This window comes from Notothenia rossii (assembly GCF_949606895.1).
Source record: "Notothenia rossii genome assembly, chromosome: 2".
Lineage (NCBI taxonomy): Eukaryota > Metazoa > Chordata > Actinopteri > Perciformes > Nototheniidae > Notothenia > Notothenia rossii.
This window is the reverse complement of record NC_136904.1, coordinates 9573750-9593148: the sequence shown is the minus strand read 5'-3', so window position 1 is coordinate 9593148 and position 19399 is coordinate 9573750. Positions and strand designations below refer to the sequence as shown.

General features: G+C 41.4%; 1 protein-coding gene across 4 annotated transcripts; it reads right to left on the bottom strand.

Annotated features, from left to right (window-relative positions):
- Positions 1 to 836: 836 nt before the first annotated feature.
- Positions 837 to 17817, bottom strand: pkma (pyruvate kinase M1/2a). Of its 4 annotated transcripts, none has more exons than XM_079667265.1 (11): positions 17682 to 17817; positions 11270 to 11454; positions 11014 to 11105; positions 8768 to 8899; positions 7155 to 7341; positions 6771 to 7041; positions 6046 to 6196; positions 5468 to 5620; positions 3753 to 3919; positions 2313 to 2494; positions 837 to 2038 (listed from the first exon to the last, which is right to left on the bottom strand). In XM_079667265.1, exons 2-11 carry the CDS (start codon positions 11424 to 11426, stop codon positions 1932 to 1934), a joined length of 1599 nt encoding a protein of 532 aa, XP_079523391.1. In that variant the 5' UTR covers positions 11427 to 11454; positions 17682 to 17817; the 3' UTR covers positions 837 to 1931. The 4 variants fall into 4 exon arrangements, with proteins under 4 accessions (XP_079523391.1, XP_079523392.1, XP_079523389.1 ...); XM_079667266.1 differs by having other exon boundaries at positions 17687 to 17809; XM_079667263.1 differs by lacking the exon at positions 17682 to 17817 and adding an exon at positions 15269 to 15555.
- Positions 17818 to 19399: the final 1582 nt, after the last annotated feature.

The window sequence follows — 19399 nt, the reverse complement described above, 5'->3', positions numbered from 1 at the left end:
TGGTGCAGTGACGCTATCTATCTTCTATCGATTAGAAAAGTAGGGTAGACTAGACATGTGGATATTATCCGACTGAACAAAACGTGCATTTACCTAGCAGGTTCGTTTTCCACTGACCTTTTTTGAGCTATTTTCCAAAACCCTATGGAGAAATTCCATTGCTTTTTTGTCGAGGGAAACCGAGCGCAGCTTACTTCCGCTTTTTGGGACGCGTCACTGCACCACCAAGTTGATGCGATTTGATTGGATTGTGAGGCAAGGGAAGCCAGAGGCCCTGACCAATCACAGGTTGGCAGGGGCATGACGTGAGCCTCATCTGATTGTTCAATCCCTCCATTTTTTTTTCACCAAGGGAAGCACATTTCGGCAGCAACAAACAAAGAATTTCCGAAACTAAACGAAGTGTTTTTATTTATTTATTAAAATTATAACTACAATCCGAAAAAAACAGGGCCTTGGCCTCCAGGAGAAAACGCCACTGCTATCCACTTAGCCACAGCCGCTCACATTTCTTTACCGTAACCCTTTAAATGTTGCCATTACATGTCGAGTATAGATTATTCAGACACAAGAGTCAAAGCTTGAAATAATGAATAAAACGTTGTTAAATACGAGTCTAGTATTGTATAAGAAATTAACCTTAATACATGTATTTTAACTCCATGCAGATGCATTCTTGGAGAAAGAAATTATTTTGAATGAAAAACCCTGCACCCATTAGCAGGCGATTCAACTGTTTTAGACTATTACTATGTTTAGACTACCCGGGACCCTTCCCTAAAGATTATGTAGAACCACCCATGATTATTCATTGTCAAACAAAACATCAGGCAGAGTTAAGTTAAGTGCTCATCTCTTTTATTGATGGAAATCCAGTCTTTAAGGACAGCTCAGTACACCAGCTAAACGTTATAATACCTCTTTACATTTAGTTAGTTCAGACACTCTAGCGTTACAATCAAAAGCATGTTAGACACAAAAAGACAGCTACAGTGGCTCACCAACATAAAAAGGAGAAAGAAAAGCAGAGGGGGGCGACCCCTTACCCACTGGAGTCGAGAGGGACTGGGTGTCATCCCTTCATCAGGTCCCCTTTGGAAATACCCTAAAAGTGCTCTTTTATAATCACTCAACTTTATTAAACCACGAGATTCAAAATAAATATGCTCCAATTCAATTAACGGTAAAGGCTTTTATGTCACAAATACAGTAACTAGCTCAAACAACTCTGAACATCCAACACTAACATTTCTCTTGAGTTTGACAAAATATAAGTAGTATTGGATGTCCCAAAACAAAACAATTTACAGAAGTTAAGTATAACATTGAATGTAACATTGTCTGGAGTGAATAAGGAGTGCAACACGTGTCACAAGTACAGTGATAGCTGGAGAGGGCACTTCAAACAGACAGCACTACACGAGGATCTGTTTGGGTGGAGAGGTGGAGCCCTTTGATTTAGGATGTAACAAGTTTGTTCGTTATATCGGCAGAGGAGTTGTATCGGTACAACGTTACAGTCCTCAAGTTGCCCTTTTTAAAAGATAGCCCTAACCCCAACTCCACCTAAACAGGAGGCAGTATGCACACAGACCAGGAAGCATTCACTCTAACACTGATTCACCTTAAATAATAAGTGTTGGATTGAATAAATACAGCAGTTTCTGGTCAAGGTGTTTAAATCTGAGGCCCTGCGGACTGGTTTTGATTTAGAGATATGAAAGGAATGAGACATAAAGTGTACGAATCAAAACTCCACCCAAAACAGCTCGATAGCCATGAAGGCTGTACTCTAATTGCATCATTGCCTACATTATTAGTTGTTCAGTGTTTGAGTCTATGAGCCCAGCTGTTGCACTGGGGGGGGGGGCTATGAGCTGGAGTGCAGGGTGAAGCGCTATGAAACATTAATGAAGGTGGATGGAGACTGTTCAGGCCACCAGAACCACACGCATGGTGTTGGTGTAACCGGAGCCTGGACGCCAGCCGGTCAGCACGATGACAACGTCTCCCTCTTTGAAGAAGCCTCGGGCCTTACCTGGAAACAAAGCATCCAACATTTAAATACATTATGTTATCCTGAGAGAATGTTACATTGTCTCAAATCTACACTTGTTGTTCTGCACTGTTAAATACTAAAATACACTTTTAATGAGGAGACATGATGGGTAATATTCAGCGAGCAAACATCAGAAGGCTTTGTGACTTAATGTGGAGATAAAAACAAATATACAGCTCAACATTTGGTCTGACGAAGAGATGAAACTGTAATAAAAGAAAAACCCAAGTTAAAAGGAAACTAAGACACTAACCCATATCCATGGCAAAGTTGACGCGCAGGTCGACGTCCTCGGCCCACACGTCGTGGGAGGGGTTGGTGTAGAGGACGGGGAAGATGCCGCGGTACAGGTGAGCCTGGCGAGCCGTCTGAGCGTTACGGGTCACAGCGATGATGGGGGCGCGGGGCCTGTACCTGGAGATCAGGTGGGCGGACCTGCACACACACACAGAAACAGGTTTAAACAATTTCCTCACATGTTGAGTCTTTTCTTTTAAACTAATGACTGCAAAGTTATGACTAACAATTATTGAAAAAAGTCATGCTTACACAAAATGCAGTTACTGTCAGTAAGAAGCTGAATGATGTCAACATATTTAGTATAGACGATTTAGATAAACATTCAACAGTACCATTTTAAGATAAATATTGTATTGCACTGAATATAACTTTAGTAATGCATAAGCCGTTAACCTAACATGTAAATGAACTCCATTCAAATTAATTAAAGCAATTCAGTAAGATTAAAATCTGCACACTACACACAACAGGTTATTTCAGATACTCTGGTTCATTTAGACTTCAGATCATCTTTATGCTGGGTTTTTGGTGAGTAGGTCTGACCTCCTTGTGAATTAGTCAACTAATTGGCCTTCGTCCACTCCATGAAATTTGAAACACTGAAGAAAATGCTTTGGCAAAATTCTTTGCCAAGAAACCCCATTTTACAGGTCTGATGATTAATGCAAGTAATCGATGAGTCAGTGGGCTTAACGACGGACATTTGGACTGTGCTCATGACAACCACAAATTAAATCTGTTGCTATCTCATCTCCCCACACACAGCGCACTTCTGACACACACACAATGAAAGGAGGGGGATCTGTAAGAGCAAATGAGGTGTTCGAGGAACAATTAGGAGCAGCGCTGGCGACACTTTACCTTCAGGAGGACCCTTCAACCTCTCCCCCTCCTCGTCTGTCTTACCTCCCGGTCTTGGTGAGGACTATCAGGGCGCTAGCGCAGCATTTGAAGGCGGACTCGACGGCGCCGACGGCCACAGCCTCAGACGGGTCTCTGGTCAGCTTGGAGCTTCTCCTCAGCTCCTCAAACAGCCGTCTGTGGAAGGTGGCCGCCTCGGCCTCTCGTGCTATCTGAGCCCAGAGGGACCATGGAGGAGGGTGGGGTGGGGGGGTTACTCTCAATCACCCACACTGCCTCACGCAGAGTCATTCACACAACTAGGAGAGACTGGCAAATGCGCTGCTAGACTCCACTTCAGTTTTGGCTTAATGAGGAAAAGAGTTCCCTCAAAACATTATCAAATAAAAAAAATCAGTACAACTTTTTAGTTTAGGCGTTTGCCAGTCTCTCTCAGTTACTTCCTGATTCAGTCCCTGTCCGGCCCTACACTCCCTCTCTGAATCCTTAACTACGCCATCACTGTCCTCCTCCACCTGTGGGACCTGCCTACCTTCCAGAGCCAGTGAGCACAATCATGGCAGAGGCTAAGCTCTTAAAAGAGGCCTCGACAGCACCGATAGCAATAGCCTCTGCGGGGTCTGTGCAGGGCGGCGTGGAGCGACGCAGGTCCTCGAACACCTGCCGGTGGAACATGGCCGCCTCGGCTTCACGAGCAATCTGGCACACGTGAGGGCAAGATGCATCAAGCAGAGGCATTCCCGCAACACGCACAGGCAGAGGGGAAATTAGTGGAGAAAATAAATGGGAAACAGAGAAGGACAATGTTAGAGACATACAACAAGAACAAGTTAAGTACAAAGAAAGGAGACAGAAGGAGAGGAAAGGCAGGACATTCAATAGAAGAGTTAGGGTGTAGTTTAGCGGGGGGGAAACATCAACATTAAAACATATCCAGAAAAACACAACACTTAACATTTGGTTAATAAATAAACACAGTTTAATACAACCCATGCTAATCTGGAGCTGTGTGAACTGTCCTGATGGGATAAAGTTACAAAAAGACTTTTTATCCTTAACACAAATTTGGTTAGGGATAATATGGACTAAGATTAGCTTAATCAAATAAAACCCCAAAAATACATTTGATTAAATTAAAACTATAAAAAAAAAAATCTAATCTTAAATCAACTGGGAGGAGAAAAAAAGAGTTTGAGTGAAAATGCCATGCACTGCACAATAGTGTGAAGAAATGGTTAAAAGAAGTACAGGAAGAAGGAACAAGAAAAGCTTCAGAAGCATTAAAGGACATGAGAAGAAGATGACGCCCGATGAAAGGGCTAAGAAGACGTTAAGTCAAAACACGAGTCTCTACTAAAGCACGGTTCTGGGTCAGTGGCTGCTTTCCTTTGGATTTTTAAGAACCTGATACAAATTCAGCTTAGAGCAGCAAGCTCAAAGGCAAGGGCGCAGTAATGCTGAGTCACTCCTGCATCTGCATAGCAGCGTACAGAGCAGGGGATGTTAGGCTACAAGAAGACAGCATTAAGTGCAGTATCCATGGTGATTCTAATGTAAGAATTCATCAAGACCTTATTCATGAGAGAGTTTCAAAAGTGTTCTACTTATGTCTGTCCCTGACTGAACATAAAACATAAACACATTTTAAGCATGATATTTTCTTAATCCATCGTCAGCATTGGTAATGATCAATAATTAGTAAATCATGAATGAATCAAAGATGTTTCTAAAATACAGACAAACACAATGGCTCCTTCATAAATACACTACTTCCTATCATTTGGAAGATGAAGAAGGATGTTCCATCTATTTGAAATCTCAATGTCATTATTATTAAACTGATTAAAAAGATGATTGTTCCTCCACTGAGTTTTCATGAGCCTACCATAAAGCAGGTGGACAGATTAACTGGAAACAAGTGGATGGAAAAATAAACAAGTCATTTCCGGTTGGCCTAACAATCCTGCTGCAGCTTTTATAGCAGATGTTAAGCCAAGAGGAAAATACAAGAAGGTGCTGCGTCATAGAAAACCAAAAGTCATTGATGTGTTCAAGAGAACACAAAAAATAGGAAACGAGAAAGAGCAGCTTCCAAGTGTTAGCATGCTTAGTTGAAAATGAAAATCATACAAGATCCTCCCCTTAATTTCTCCAATCAATAATCTCTATTTATTTTTTAAAACAATTCTTTATGCTTTGATTTTGATAAAATATTCGAATATGTGTATTGAGTATATATGAACTCACCTTGTGCTGTGTCTGTACCGCCTCCAGAGGGTAGTCTCCCTTGGCGGTCTCTCCGCTTAGCATGATGCAGTCGGCTCCGTCCAACACGGCGTTGGCTACGTCGCTGCCCTCAGCGCGGGTGGGACGGGGCTTCTTGATCATGCTCTCCAACATCTGAGTGGGAAGAAACAGCCTTTTATCAACCAATGCTCAAGTTCCGTCTCTGAACATTAAACCCAGTCTGCCCTCCTTTAGGTTAACACGCCCGCAGATATTCAGATGTCTAAGCAGCTTTTTTTTACTTTGTTGATTGGGTTTTCTCAACAGCATACAGTTATTCTATCAGAGCATGTATCAAAAGTAGGTAACTTCACTTTATAGAAAAATAGGTAGAGTAACAACGTGAATACTGCTTAACACCAGGGCAAACAACATCCCACAGACAGAAGACAAACATACAAAAAAATGTTCAACAATAAATGTCAGTACGGCAGCACCTCCTGCCCGCGACAAGCCGTCCAGTGTTGGGACCGTGGAGCCACTCTTTAATAAATAATAATCAGCTGTAGAGAAAGTGGTGTACTGTGCTTTGCTCTAACCTGAGTTGCACATGTGATTGGCTTGCCAGCTCTGTTGCAGCGACCGATCATCATCTTCTGGGCCAGGAAGACCTTTTCTGTTGGGATCTCAATTCCCAGGTCGCCACGGGCAACCATGATGCCATCGCTGGCCTCCATGATCTCATCAAATCTGCACAGGAAACAATAATCAGGGTTCATACACTTTTTCACCAATGACTTTTACCTCATTTTCCATGACCAAAAACAATCACTCTCTCAGCGGTACCACTGAAACATTTTAATTTGAACATGGTAAGCTGGAAAATAAGGTCTGTATATGAGACATGTTGTGCCTATCTAAAACAAATAGTAGGCTTACTAGCTCCCACAGACTAAAGCCACTGTAGACTAGAGGGTGTGATTGTAAACATCTCACCAGCAAAATACCTCGTCAGTTAAATGCCATTTTACGTTTCATTACTAAACAGTATTTATTATCGTTATAGTATTACTATATCGGCGATTTGATAAAATATAAATTATATTTGATGCAACTTTGGTTACATTTCCATGACTTTGGGAAAAATATTGTTTTCCATAACTTTTCCAGGACCTGGAATTTGCATTTTCATGACTTTTCCAGGTTTTTAATGACCCCTGAATAATTTAAATACCGAAATGTACAAAAATCCATAAATACGATAAATCAACTCTAACCAGGATTTAGATGAAAGATCTACATATAATTCTTCATCCACACACACCTGCGGACACCCTCGTGGTTCTCCAGCTTGCTGATGATCTTAATGTCTTTGCCTTTCTCTCCCAGCACGGCTCTGACAGCCTCCACATCTGCTGCTTTGCGGATGAAGGACGCGAACACCATGTCGACTCCGTGCTCCAAACCGAACTGCAGGTCCTGGATGTCCTTCTCTGAAACAGCTGGCAGATCCACGGCAGCACCGGGCAGGTTCACGCCCTTCTTGCTTCCAATGGTGCCGCCGTTCTCAATCTCGCACATGAGGAAATCAGAACCTGGAGACACAAGAACATATTAACGGGCTGAAGACTTTTCTACCTTGTTAATTGGTAGTGTTTTCTAATAGACCAGAAGTGATTTTATGAATGGTCGACAGTGCTTCACTCACCAATCTCCTTGACCTGCAGGGATACGAGTCCGTCGTCAATGTAGATCCTGCTGCCGATTTCCACCACTTTGGTGATGTTCTTGTAGTCGAGCCACAGGACTTCTTCGCTGCAGTTGTCTGCGTAAGTATCGTCCAGGGTTACCTTGAGCATGTTGCCCTTTTTCAGCTCCACCTCAGCTTCGCCGCTCTGTCAAATCATTAACAGTCAACTTAATTTCTGTTTGGTTTCTTTTCATGCTGAATGTTATCATTGTGAACAGCTAAAAAAGCCATTTAAAAAAAGGTCCCCTATGACACTGTTTTTCATTAATTTATTATAAGTCTCAGATATATAAACACCAAACGGATCATTGCAGCATTACCCATAATCCCCTCTGTTTCAGCCCTGTTTCCAAAGTGCTGATTCTCTGTCTGTTACTTTAGATGAAAATAAGGAGCCCCTCCCCACGCCCCTCTGAGAGACATTTGGTTACAAAGAACACAATGGTGCTCTAGGAGGAGATTCAGGTGATGGGGTGGGGGGGGGGTTACCTTGGTTGCTGATTGGCTAATGGTTACTCAAGCCAAAACATCGTGATGACATCATAAAGTGGCCAAAATCTGATCAGCTCATTTTCAGACAGGTTTATATAGAAATGGATCAGGACAAAAAGAGAGAGAATCTTTGTTCCTGAAACTTTCAGAATGTCTTTACACGGAGGGGACACATGTTTACCGTATTTTCCGGACTATAAATCGCATTTATTTTTACCTGTCAGGAGCCATTTGGGGTGAAGTGTCTTGCCCAGGGACACAACGACATGCTGACTGCAGTGGGGTTTGAACCTGTGCTCCCCTAATCCCAACCAGATCCCAACACAAACGCACTAGTCCACATCCTCCCTATACAATCGTGATAACTGAAAACTGCTGTACCACCGAAGAAGAAAAAAGTCACGGCAACTGGGAGGATGCGTCATGTAACTTTCCAGGATGTTGTGGGATGGATGGACACAGCACGGGCTTCACTGACGACCGACACCATCCTGTCGGGATTCAGAAAGCTCTAATCGGAGCTGATTCTGATGGAGAGTCTGAGGACAGCCCGGAGCGGGACATGCTGCTTCATCCACACCGGAGTTGGCGGAAGTGTTTAACAGCAACTGTATAAATAATACAGTGAGAATTCCGAGTGGCTAAGCTAATTAGCGGCTAGGCTAATTAGCGTATCAGTATTATGTGCCGTAGCTCACTGCGTGGATCATTTTGTTTATTCAGCTCGTCAGTCGGGCAGTTAATAACAGGTTGCCATGTCTGTATTGTGTTCAGTTTCATTAAACTTCAGTAAAGCTGACCTCTGTGCCTGAGTCTCTTTGAAAGTGTTTAACTGGATGGACAGCTAGCTCGGTGATGGTGAGACCTTCACAGCGACACAGAAGATGGAGACTACAGTGGATAAAAGAGACTTATTTATGTTTTCTTTTCTCTTAACGACACGTTTTGACAAAAAGCGAATTATACTCAGGTGCGACTTGTAGTCCGGAAAATACGGTATGTATAAAAACAGGAACAATTGGATTTTGCATAATAGGTGACCTTTAAAAAAAAAAAAAAGGGACTACAAAAATACTCACTCCCTTGATGAGGCCGGTCCTGATCTCTGGGCCCTTGGTGTCCAGGGCGATGCCAATGGGCCTGTATTGGATGCTGCCAGGCTCGAAGCTCCCGCATGCCTCACGAATGTTCTTAATGGTCTGTGCATGGTACTACAGAAAGGAAGACAAGTATAACATTTTAAAATATAACAATAAGCAAGCTGATGAACAGCACAGTGATGTATTGTGATCACACCTATCACCTCTAATCCATTTTCTTGTCCCATCGCAAACAATGAAATTAAAACGTATCAGAGGCACTGGTAATTGAGATGGATTGAATACGTTTTATACGCCAGACATACAAATCAGGCCAGGGAAACTGAAAGAGAAGGTGTGTCTGACAACTCGTCCAGTCATAAACATGAGTCACACTGTGAGCATCACTACGGGGTCATACGGTCCTTTTTATACCACCCAGACTGACGGGTTATGTTTCACTGAGGAATCTTATTGCACAATAACCAAGAGATCTCAGGTTAAGGATATTGAATGTCATTGATTGTGCCCTTGATTGAAGTGTGTATAGATGGAAGAGAACTTTATAGTAAGCCAGTTCGGTCACATTACTGCTGCAGCCATCTTGTCCCTTTAGTACAGGCCATTTATTATGTAGCGCATTGTCTGTGACTTTAAAGACAGCCTCTCCTTCATGGCTTAAAATGCCCACCCCTGTGTAACCAGAGCTTTCAGTAATAACTTAAGTGGCAGGTAATCACATTGGCTGCCTTCCACGCTGGCAACACATTGAGCTAATGCTACACTCACTGCCACTAAAAGAAAGCCTGGATGGTCTCACCAACTACCATTAAAGAAATACAAAAGTTATAATTATCCAAAGTTAGACCTTAACGCAGTGGCCAAAACACTTATAGCTGCAATTAACATGTATTCTCACACAGTCTGAGGCTACAGGATTTGAAATGCCACAAAGCGTTTGTGCTAGAGATGAATGCAGGGTAATGTTTTAAGACCAATGTGACCAAGGATCAGCTGACTGTATGAGAGTGTAGGTCAGGGTCAAGACAGTTTACTTCATTTTCTACACAACGAAAGTGAAACTCCAGTTAATGTTCAGCTAGTTTCTATATCAGCATTACTGGTAGTGAAAAGAATAAGACTTGCAACAGGAGCACTTTCCACTTCCTTCTTTGCTTTACAGTGGACTGACCTTGGTCGTGTACACACACACACACACTTACAGAGTCTAGGTGTGCTCCCTGCTGAGGAGATAAAGGTACACAAGGGCAGGGCAGGAAGCTACAGTTGGCATATAGCACCCAAAGCCAACAAAGCTCTAATTTATTTCACTAACCTTTGATTTTATTGAAACAACTCAGATACTTTTCATATTTAGTTTTCGAATAAAACATATCTTCTAAAAATGATTCTACTGCAGGAAACTTACGTTTTTTTTAAATTGAAGAGCTAAAAATGAATTATTGCATCTAGCGGATTCTTAATCTATAAGGTCATCTAAAGATAATGTTAAATGACAACTGATTAAATTGACACTATGAAAACGTTCAAGTGTCAAACAGCCTCACTTATCGTATGTGGATGATTCTATTTTCTGATTGCATTATCTGTTGTTTAACATAATGACCATTCACACAGGATTGTCCCTGCAGGAGTGTGGAGGTCGGAGTCAGGTTGTCAGTAAGTTCAGCTCACCTGGACTGACGGCCCGATAAAAAAAAAAAGGCCTTTTACATAAACTGGTGGCAAGCAGCCATTCTGTCTCCACAGTCATTTCCACTTCTGGGGTTGTGTGTTTAGATTATACATGTTGGACTTTTGCTTCAACATTTTAACTTCAAAATTAACTTTGGCTCAGATCTTATTGTGCACAGATCATTCCACTGGATGCTTTCAAGTGAGTGGAGCAGCTTGTCTCAGCCTCTTTATACATCTGTCCTCCAATATATCCAATACAGTGTAAATACTAAACAGAGCATGTGCCATTTTGTGACACTTTGAGATGAGCTAGTTAGTAAACCCAGACTGTAATCTTATGCAGGTTATATGCATGCTTGCTGACCTAATCTTTCTTAGGGTGCCGAGCTGATTCGGATGATATTTAAAAAATAAATGACGTTGTTGCCCGGCACCAGAGCTTTTTTTAATGCAAAGAGTTAAACACTGCTACATCATACCTGGGTGGAAATGATCAGCACTGTTTATACGTGACTTTTAACAATGTTAAGAGTTAAGTTAAGACCCACCTCATGTGTGCCATGGGAGAAGTTCAGACGAGCAATGTTCATGCCAGACTTGATCATCTCCTGCAGCATACTCACAGAGCGGGAGGCTGGCCCTGCAGGCAGGCATCGAAGAGAAACAATTAAGGTAACATTCAACCTTATAACTTTTAAAACCTTATAATTAACCTAATAACAGTAATAAACTATTCCTGAAAATAAATGCTACTATCAAGCTGTCACGTTGCAGCCCTGATAGCCACCATACATGTTCACTAACCGATGGTGCAGATGATGCCAGTGTTACGAGCGGTGGTGGGCTCGGAGTCGATGTCCAGCAGGCACATGTGTTCCAGGAAGGTGTCGGCCATGGCAGCGTTGAGCTGCTGCGTCTGGATGAAGGCAGAGCCCAGGTCTACGTTCTTTGATTGAGGCATGGTGTTCACTGGTGCAAACTTAGGAGTCCTGCCCAAAAGAAAAATTGAGAAAATAGTTAATATATAAAAAAGGAGAGCTTTCTTTGGTTGGACCAGGTCAGGAATACTGAAATCCTTCCAAAAGTTAAAAACAGAATATTACTTTTAAACCATTGCTGGTTAAATTGTGTTACATGAAACAACAGTTGGGTTTGTAGCAAGCACAATTTCACTGTGGTCAACTCTAGGATAAATCAGTGGATTGAGAGATCTCGGGTGAGGGATTTAATTCCCACCGAGGTCACCCTGGCCAGAAAGTATTGGCACCGGATCCCCCCCGCTGACGTTCCTTCTCAACACACTGACTGCACTTAATCCTGATTTGAAGCTAACCTTGTGATAGTAAAGTGAAATGATCACGTTGCTTGCTGACGTACTACAGGTTTAGAAATGGTTGTTATTCACCTCCAGCATGTCTATTATTTTACTTACTGCAGCCACCAAGACAGCACAATACAGACTAATGAAATGTTGCCACTGGAATTGTTGTTAAATTAAAGTGTTTTTTTAAGCTAATTTGCACAAAATCATCTTCTACAGTGAATACACCTATGAATATGACACCTGAGGGAAACACCCATCTTCTGAAGGTGGATATGAATCGCCAAAGGATGTGTTAATTCTTCTGCATTGCACCTCACTGCTGCCATGATCATGCAAGTGGAGCAGTATAGCTGATCGTACATGCTGTTCCCACCCACTTTTTGCTGAGTCACCCATGGCAACGACACCAGCACGAAGCACAGCTACAGGGCTTGACCTGCCAAGCTTTCATCATTTCTTTTCAACCAGAACAGGAACAAAATAGTACTGTGCACCGTAGCACAGAAGAGATATTACATCGTATCCTGTGCACTTGTGAAATGTCTCAATACTGTCATGTGCAAACCGGGTGCTTAAAGCCTTGCTTTAACATTTCCCTTTTGTCTTCCTGGCATAATTATGAGCACTCCATAAACGCATTAACGTTGGGCCATGTCTCAACTGGTAGCAATAAAGCTAGGTGTATAGCAGGAATACTCTGTAGTAGAAGCAACATTCCTCATCAGCCTGTTATGTTGTGGTCACATAACAGGCCATCTGATTTGATAGCAAGCAGAAACGTGTTCAAGTCAAGTACTGGATCCTCGTGAGGTGGGGAGAAAGTGGCACTGTTTTATTTTAATTTACTTTAAGTGAAACTCTTCTGGACAACATCTTGCTTCTATTGATACTCGTGAGATAAGAGTGGAAATTCAGTGGGCAGAATACCTACATGTCTCTACTGCATTATCAATGATCCACATCTACCCAAGTGGGATTAGATGTGCACTCTGTCCCCCTCCTCTTCTTCTCACACTCCATAGATCCCATCAACAATACATTGTGAGAATACAGTACATAATATTATATACGATCATACATTTTAGACGTATAAGGCAATTTCCCAAACAAGGATAACGAGAGTATTTTACAATAAAAAAAAAGATTGTCTAATGAGAAACACAAATTAAGGATTATGATAACACAAGTAGAACTTAATGTAAAACAATCGTGAAATAGATTAAATATAAGAAGGATGTGAAAGTAGTTGATAGAAGGTACCATTATCCCTAGGAACGTTTTACTCAATAACTTGAAGAATAAAATGACTACTACGGACTGGAGTACAAAACACCAAGCAGAGAGATCAGGTTCCCTTTGTTTAAATTATAAAGTGCACTTCAACAAAGAACACTCTCACTGGTTGGTTCTTTGGCAGAGCAACAGGGTGACTGATATCTCTTTAAGGGACGAACCCTGTCAACCTTATAGGATTCCCTCTAGACCTGTTCTGAATTGCTGAGACTTAACAGGAAGTGCAAACGTGGGAAAAGATGCTAATCTAGACCCAGAAGGGTGTCTGTTCGGCAATAGATTTTTCAAGTCAGTTACAAAACAAACAAAAGAACATTTTGCCATCTTGAAAAGCAAAAACTGCAAAGGCTGATGTGTGCGTAAAGGGAGGAGAGCTGGAAAATAGACAGAGGATGGCACATTTTTTTTATTGCTGCAGGACATTTGTCCGCTGTTGTTTTAGAATGTGTGTCGTAATGGATCCTTTTATCTGCAAACCAAATCTACGGGAACAAATACATAGCCTGAATCTATGGTTGGTACAACTGCGCCTAAAGACACGATCATTGAGCCTCTCTGAAAAAAACGAATCGAATGCATCACAGTGGGGATTCCATGCAGACCCGTATACCAGCAGGCTCTTTTCATTGGGTCTCCTTGCTGATGATGTAACAGGAGAGGGGCAGACCACTGCTGTACGTGAGCACAGTCACATCCCACTACTGCAACACACAACTATGGGCAAGGCTGGGCGCTGACGACCTAGTGGACTGAACCACAGGAAAAGACTGCAGAGGGGGGAATCAAAGAGAGTCTGCATATTGGCAGCCACTATTTTATAAACGTATTTATGAAACAGAATAGTGGTCTTAACTAAATGTGAATTTAAATGACAAATTACCAGAATTAGAATAAACATACATGTTACACCTGACGATGGTAATATTGAGTTAAGTGTTTTATGTTCTTTTCTATTAAAAACATCAGATCTTTGTTGGCTACAGCTTCTCAAACAGGAGCATATGCGTTACCCTGGCCTGTTGCATATTTTATATGATTCAGTATTTGAGGCAATATTGACTTATGAAGGTCTCTTTGAATAAACAAATTGCCTTTTAAGAATAACTATAGACATTGAACTCTAATGCTAATTGAAGCCATCTAGTAAAGTATCTTCCGCAAATGGTTTGCTACTGCAGCATGACCAATAAAGATTACAACTTCACAGTTTAATCCAATACTAAAGACAATGCAATGCTAGCAGTTAGTTTCAACAGTGAAAGGGGAGGTACTGGGGAAAAGTTGAGAGTAGGTTTAAGGCAGTTCATTGCAAAGATCCATTTGTCATTAAATTGTCTGACTTCAGATTCATAGCTTCAGACTAGTTGCCACTGCAAGATAATGTGATTACAGCAACCGAGAAAGCTTTAGCATAATGTCTTTCCATTTAAAATCATAATTTTCCTCCGTTTACAGCAAGCCTTATTAAGGAAGTGTCATGTTTTAATTTCTCTTTAGCTTATTTCCCCTCAGCTCAACATTTCCAGGACTTGAAATGTGTGTCCCAACACAAATTGGCAATATGTAATTGAATTACTCTCATGGGGTCAGATTTCATCAGTCAACAAGTAAGTATATGAAAGGTCATCCTCTGCCTGTGTCCTCAGCTGAGGTGTTATCACAGAGCTAAAGTATCAGAGGGAATGTGACATCTTCTCCTGATAAAACATTTAAAAAAAATAATCAGGTAGTGACTATCCTTCACCAAGTGCAGTAATGTTGTTATGGAGGTACAACATTTCATAATTGGCAGAATGAAAGATATGGATAGTGTTTCTGACCCCGGAACAGCCAGTTAGCAGCTACCGTTGGCCAACAGCAGGCGTAGTAACCCTGACAGAGAGCTAATTTTAGATCTGGCTGCTAATAATCCCCTCCAATCCCTTCCACCTTTGAAACATACTCTCTGTTAACATGCTCTCAGTCACCATCTTGGTCTGTCTTTTTCATTATTCCTTATCACACACCTGTGCAAACATGAGCAGCCATGCAGTAGTAGCATTGCTATCAGGATGCAATGACATTCAGTATCATTTACTATGGATGTGACGCAACATCGGGCTTATCCTAGTGGGCTCACATACAGTAGACCATTTTTCAGTCGCACTCACTCAAACAAGCACCGTTGTGAAAGTTGCAGTACATACCCCCAGTGGATGTTACTGTTGCTCCTGGGAACAAACAGACACCTTACAGCCAATGACCTCCAGAACAACCCCAGCGTGTTGCAGCTTCCAACACCAATGAGAAAACCCCTCCCTGCAACAGCAGTCCAAGCAGATCCGACCGCTGCAGTGCGTGTGCATGCGTAGGACACATTCGGATGCTCAAGAGTAAATCCCTTCAATGAGGATAATGGAAACCGACAGATCCTTCTGTGACCGAGCAATCGCCATGACCGGAAACAATGAACGTACATGAGACTTCTACCACGACACACCACAGTGCAGCACTAACCTAGGTCATATAACCCCCCAGGCCTAAAAACTGCCTCATGGCTAATAATAACGCACAGCATGCAGAGTTGTTTGCAGACATCACTCTGCATGTACTATGGTATTTACACTATGTGGGCCAGTAAACAAGGCCTGTATACTCCAAAACAAGAGCAGATAAGGGTCCATTTAAGTTACTTAATGTTAAAGAATGCTGTGCATGTTCAATGCAATTAAAATACGCATGGTAAATGTGGCTCTTTTTTTTTTAACCCAAGCACCTTACCTCAAATTGAGTCAGTGCAGTCAGTCAAGTGCGTCTGAAGTAGCAAAAGGGATTTACCCATAATTGGTAGTCTTCTACCGCATGCCTCCACATAGCATTAGTCAGCAAACATGCAGTTTTGGTGGGGAGGGGGCTTCATGAGAGCAGCACCAGCTGCAAAAGGCCTACTGCACTGACAACCAGATCAGCTGCAACTAAACTACCTTTCCATGAAACCAGGTCAAAAACCGACAAATTAAGTTACTTTTAACCCGATATAGAACAGAACAATTATAGTTTCCCCATCCATTAACTCCAGTAGCTGAAGGACTCCAAAATGCGCAATCATCTTTGAATATCAATGATTACCTACCAAAGTAATACTCAAAGTATGAACCACAGTTTAAATGACAATTTGACAGTATATAGTTACTTATTGTTATTTATTTCAGCAGTTTATATCTAAAGAATGATAGAGACTAAAGACCAGACAGGCAAATATTTAAAAGTTAACAGCAAGACACTTTTCCTAGTCACTTGACATTATAACCTAAAAGTTCCCCTGGGATAAAGACTCCATTTTGTCAACAGGGACAGGAAGGACATAGCAATGACAGTTTCTCCAAAATTGAGTTTTACACCAAACAATTATTAAAACAGCACAAGTGGCTTTACAGCAGGCCATATCATATGCATATCCTACTTATGCTGTAGTATGTATTTGATAAAGGATGTCGTCACAATTTTAAATGTAAAATTAAACGAAGCCTTGCCTTGATCAAATCATCTTTCTTTTTTTGTGGAACAGGCTGAAAAACAAGCCTTATTTAATGCCTATAATGAGCAAGACAGTTAAACTAAGCTGTAAATTAGGGAGCTACCTAAAAGCTAAAAACGAGAGTTAAACCTGCCTTTCTTCGCATGTAACGAGTGTCAACAAGACATTTTATCTGTAGCGGCACTGCAGCAATCTACTGCAGTGTAGCTGCTTAGCCAATGTGCACTACATTATCATGGAATGGTTTTCCCATTTTCTAAAACAGTCAAAACGAGCTTCAGATGTATTTCAGGTGTTTCTGTGAAAGTGTGACAGGAATATTGAAGTATACAAAGGATGATTGTGACGAAGCTCTCTAATGACTAACTCACTGCCACGCCATTTAAAGGAGTACGACGATAACACACAACTAATGCAGGGAAGATTAAGCTCTGGTGCATTTGTGTCGCCGGATAAAACGTATATTTAATGTAATATGCTCTGAGTCTGCACACGATGCGCTAAAGGTCACGTTCTCATCCTGCGTCACATTTTCCTGATCGAGTGGTCATCACAGAAACTGACCAATCAGAGGCCGAGAAGACGCAGCGGCCACACCCACAAGAGGAGGCAACAGGAAGGGAAAATGCAACACTGCACGCATCACATTTATATTTTATCATTTTAAATGTAATACCAATGTTTAGCAATAAAGTAAGATTACAAAAACGTAGTGCGGTAGTTACAGAAATATCTGCTGAGTGCACGGACAAATCCCCTCAGTCTGTCCAAGTGCAAATCTCTACGTTGTTAAAACAAAAGATATCTAACCAGCAGAACAGGATTAAAAATGGCTCGTGTAACATAAAAGAAATACACATTTAGGCGTGTTGGGCATTGATAAACATGATGTTAATTTAAAAAGTAGATAAGTTAAGAGTGGAAACAAGCCACGAGTGGTTGACTCATACATGCCCGGACTTACCAGCTTGCAGGATGTACAATAAAAGACAAAAAGGTTTAAAAAGCAGTTATATCATTTACCCACAAGTAATCAGTTTACTTAAAGAGAATAATTAGCAGTCCATGTTGAGGATACCCACCTTACCTCGCTGAGCAACTGCAGGGAACGATGTGCCTTTCCACTGTGATAAATATGCTCAAGGTGATCTCCCTAGTTCCTCACTCTGCGGAACTACTTTCTAGGGATGCTGAGACATATCCATCCGAGAGAGTGTAGAAACATTAAATAACAATGCAACTTCTTAACCCTTATTTACCTATTGCATTGATTATAGACTGCTCACATAAATGCTCTCTTTTAGTATTACTCTTGTGAAAATCGAGGAAATTATAGAAACTATAATCAACGCGGAATGATACACCGTTACGGGGTGGAAGTGCTTGGTAAAGTTAAGGAGCCAATCAGAGGGCTCAGGGCGCGTGAGTGCATCATCGCATGAGTCCGACATGTGACTATGGATGGCGTGCTGTGGTTTCCTGAAAAAACTCAGTATTTGGTTACTACGGTTAGTCTTGTCTAGTTAAATTACGTTTTAACGACTCCAATTATCATGTTGTGATGTTGTCAGTAGTTTCACATCCATTATTCTACGGACATATGAAAATCATCGCCTACCTAAATGGTTAATGGAAAGCATAATCAAACGTGTTGCAATACGGTAACTCTCGTAGAAAATACCACAGATATTGTTCACGCACTTGTTTTTAATTGAATCAAAACTGGTGCAATATTTGTATATAAAATGGCAATTGTTCATTGCCTCAAATGCATTAGTAGTCGCAGCCAGCCAGAGTTTAACAGTGATGAACCAAGAATCCTGATACCTTGCAACTGTGCAGTGTTTGAGGCAATACCTCCATCTAGTGATGAATACTGATATTAACAATTTGTTCAATAATGTGCTCTAAGCATATTTTAAGGTTTTTAGGAACACCATGTTGAGTATAAAATATACATGTTATATGTTATTATATAAATTATCCTCAAATCATATAATTTTTTATTATGTGGTTGCGTTTCAACCACACGTTGCGAAATTCCATATTTTAAGCAACCGTTTTTGTTCTACTAAATTACACAAATTGCAACTTAATATAAAGTTTTAGTTTAGACTAAAACTAAATCCTAGACAAAAACACTGTCTCCTGTCTCAACTACAGTGAGGTCACATTTGTAACAGTCAGACTCGCAACATAACGGATAAACAAGTACTTGATACAGATCACCCTGCTAATCTTTTTTCTTTTCTCCCTGTGGCATACTGTAGTCCATGTCATCTCTCACTATTCTGTTCTCACCTGTTGGCAGCTGTGGTGGTGTTGGCACTGCTGCTCCCACTGCCCATGTTGCTGTCCCACTGGCTGGAAATAGCCTCAGCATGGATCCACTCCGCTGCCTGAGGCCAATGGACACACCTGTCCAGGTGAGCGACAGATCTGCCATCCAGTCCCCCTGTCCACTGGCCAAGGGCCTGGCTGTCAGTCAGTAGTATTGGCTGCTTACTCCTGTGATTCACAGGCCATGAGGTACAGTAAGACACTGTGCTAATGTGCTCAAATAAATCTCAGTGAGCAGTTAGGACAACCTATTGTGTGGTACCTCAAATTAAATTATAATTAATGAATACAAGACGGAAGAAATACAATGATATCCATTAAGGCACACATAGAAAACATAAAAATCAATATTGCATGATGATAACATTTATCATAATATTAAAAAGGCAAAGACAATAGATGAGGAAATTGTAAACATCGATTTTCCATAGTAGTAGGGTGAAAACTGTGGAAGCAAAAT

What these genes read in the sequence shown, in the direction of transcription:
- pkma (XM_079667263.1), bottom strand. Translation starts at nt 15,540, where the DNA reads ATGTACGTTCATTGTTTCCGGTCATGGCGATTGCTCGGTCACAGAAGG. An exon ending in AACCACGAGGGTGTCCGCAG is followed by an intron (nt 6,197 to 6,770) that starts GTGTGTGTGGAT and finishes TTTCCTGTGCAG; the next exon opens with ATTTGATGAGATCATGGAGG. An exon ending in GTGCTCACTGGCTCTGGAAG is followed by an intron (nt 2,495 to 3,752) that starts GTAGGCAGGTCC and finishes GTGTGTGTGCAG; the next exon opens with GTCCGCCCACCTGATCTCCA.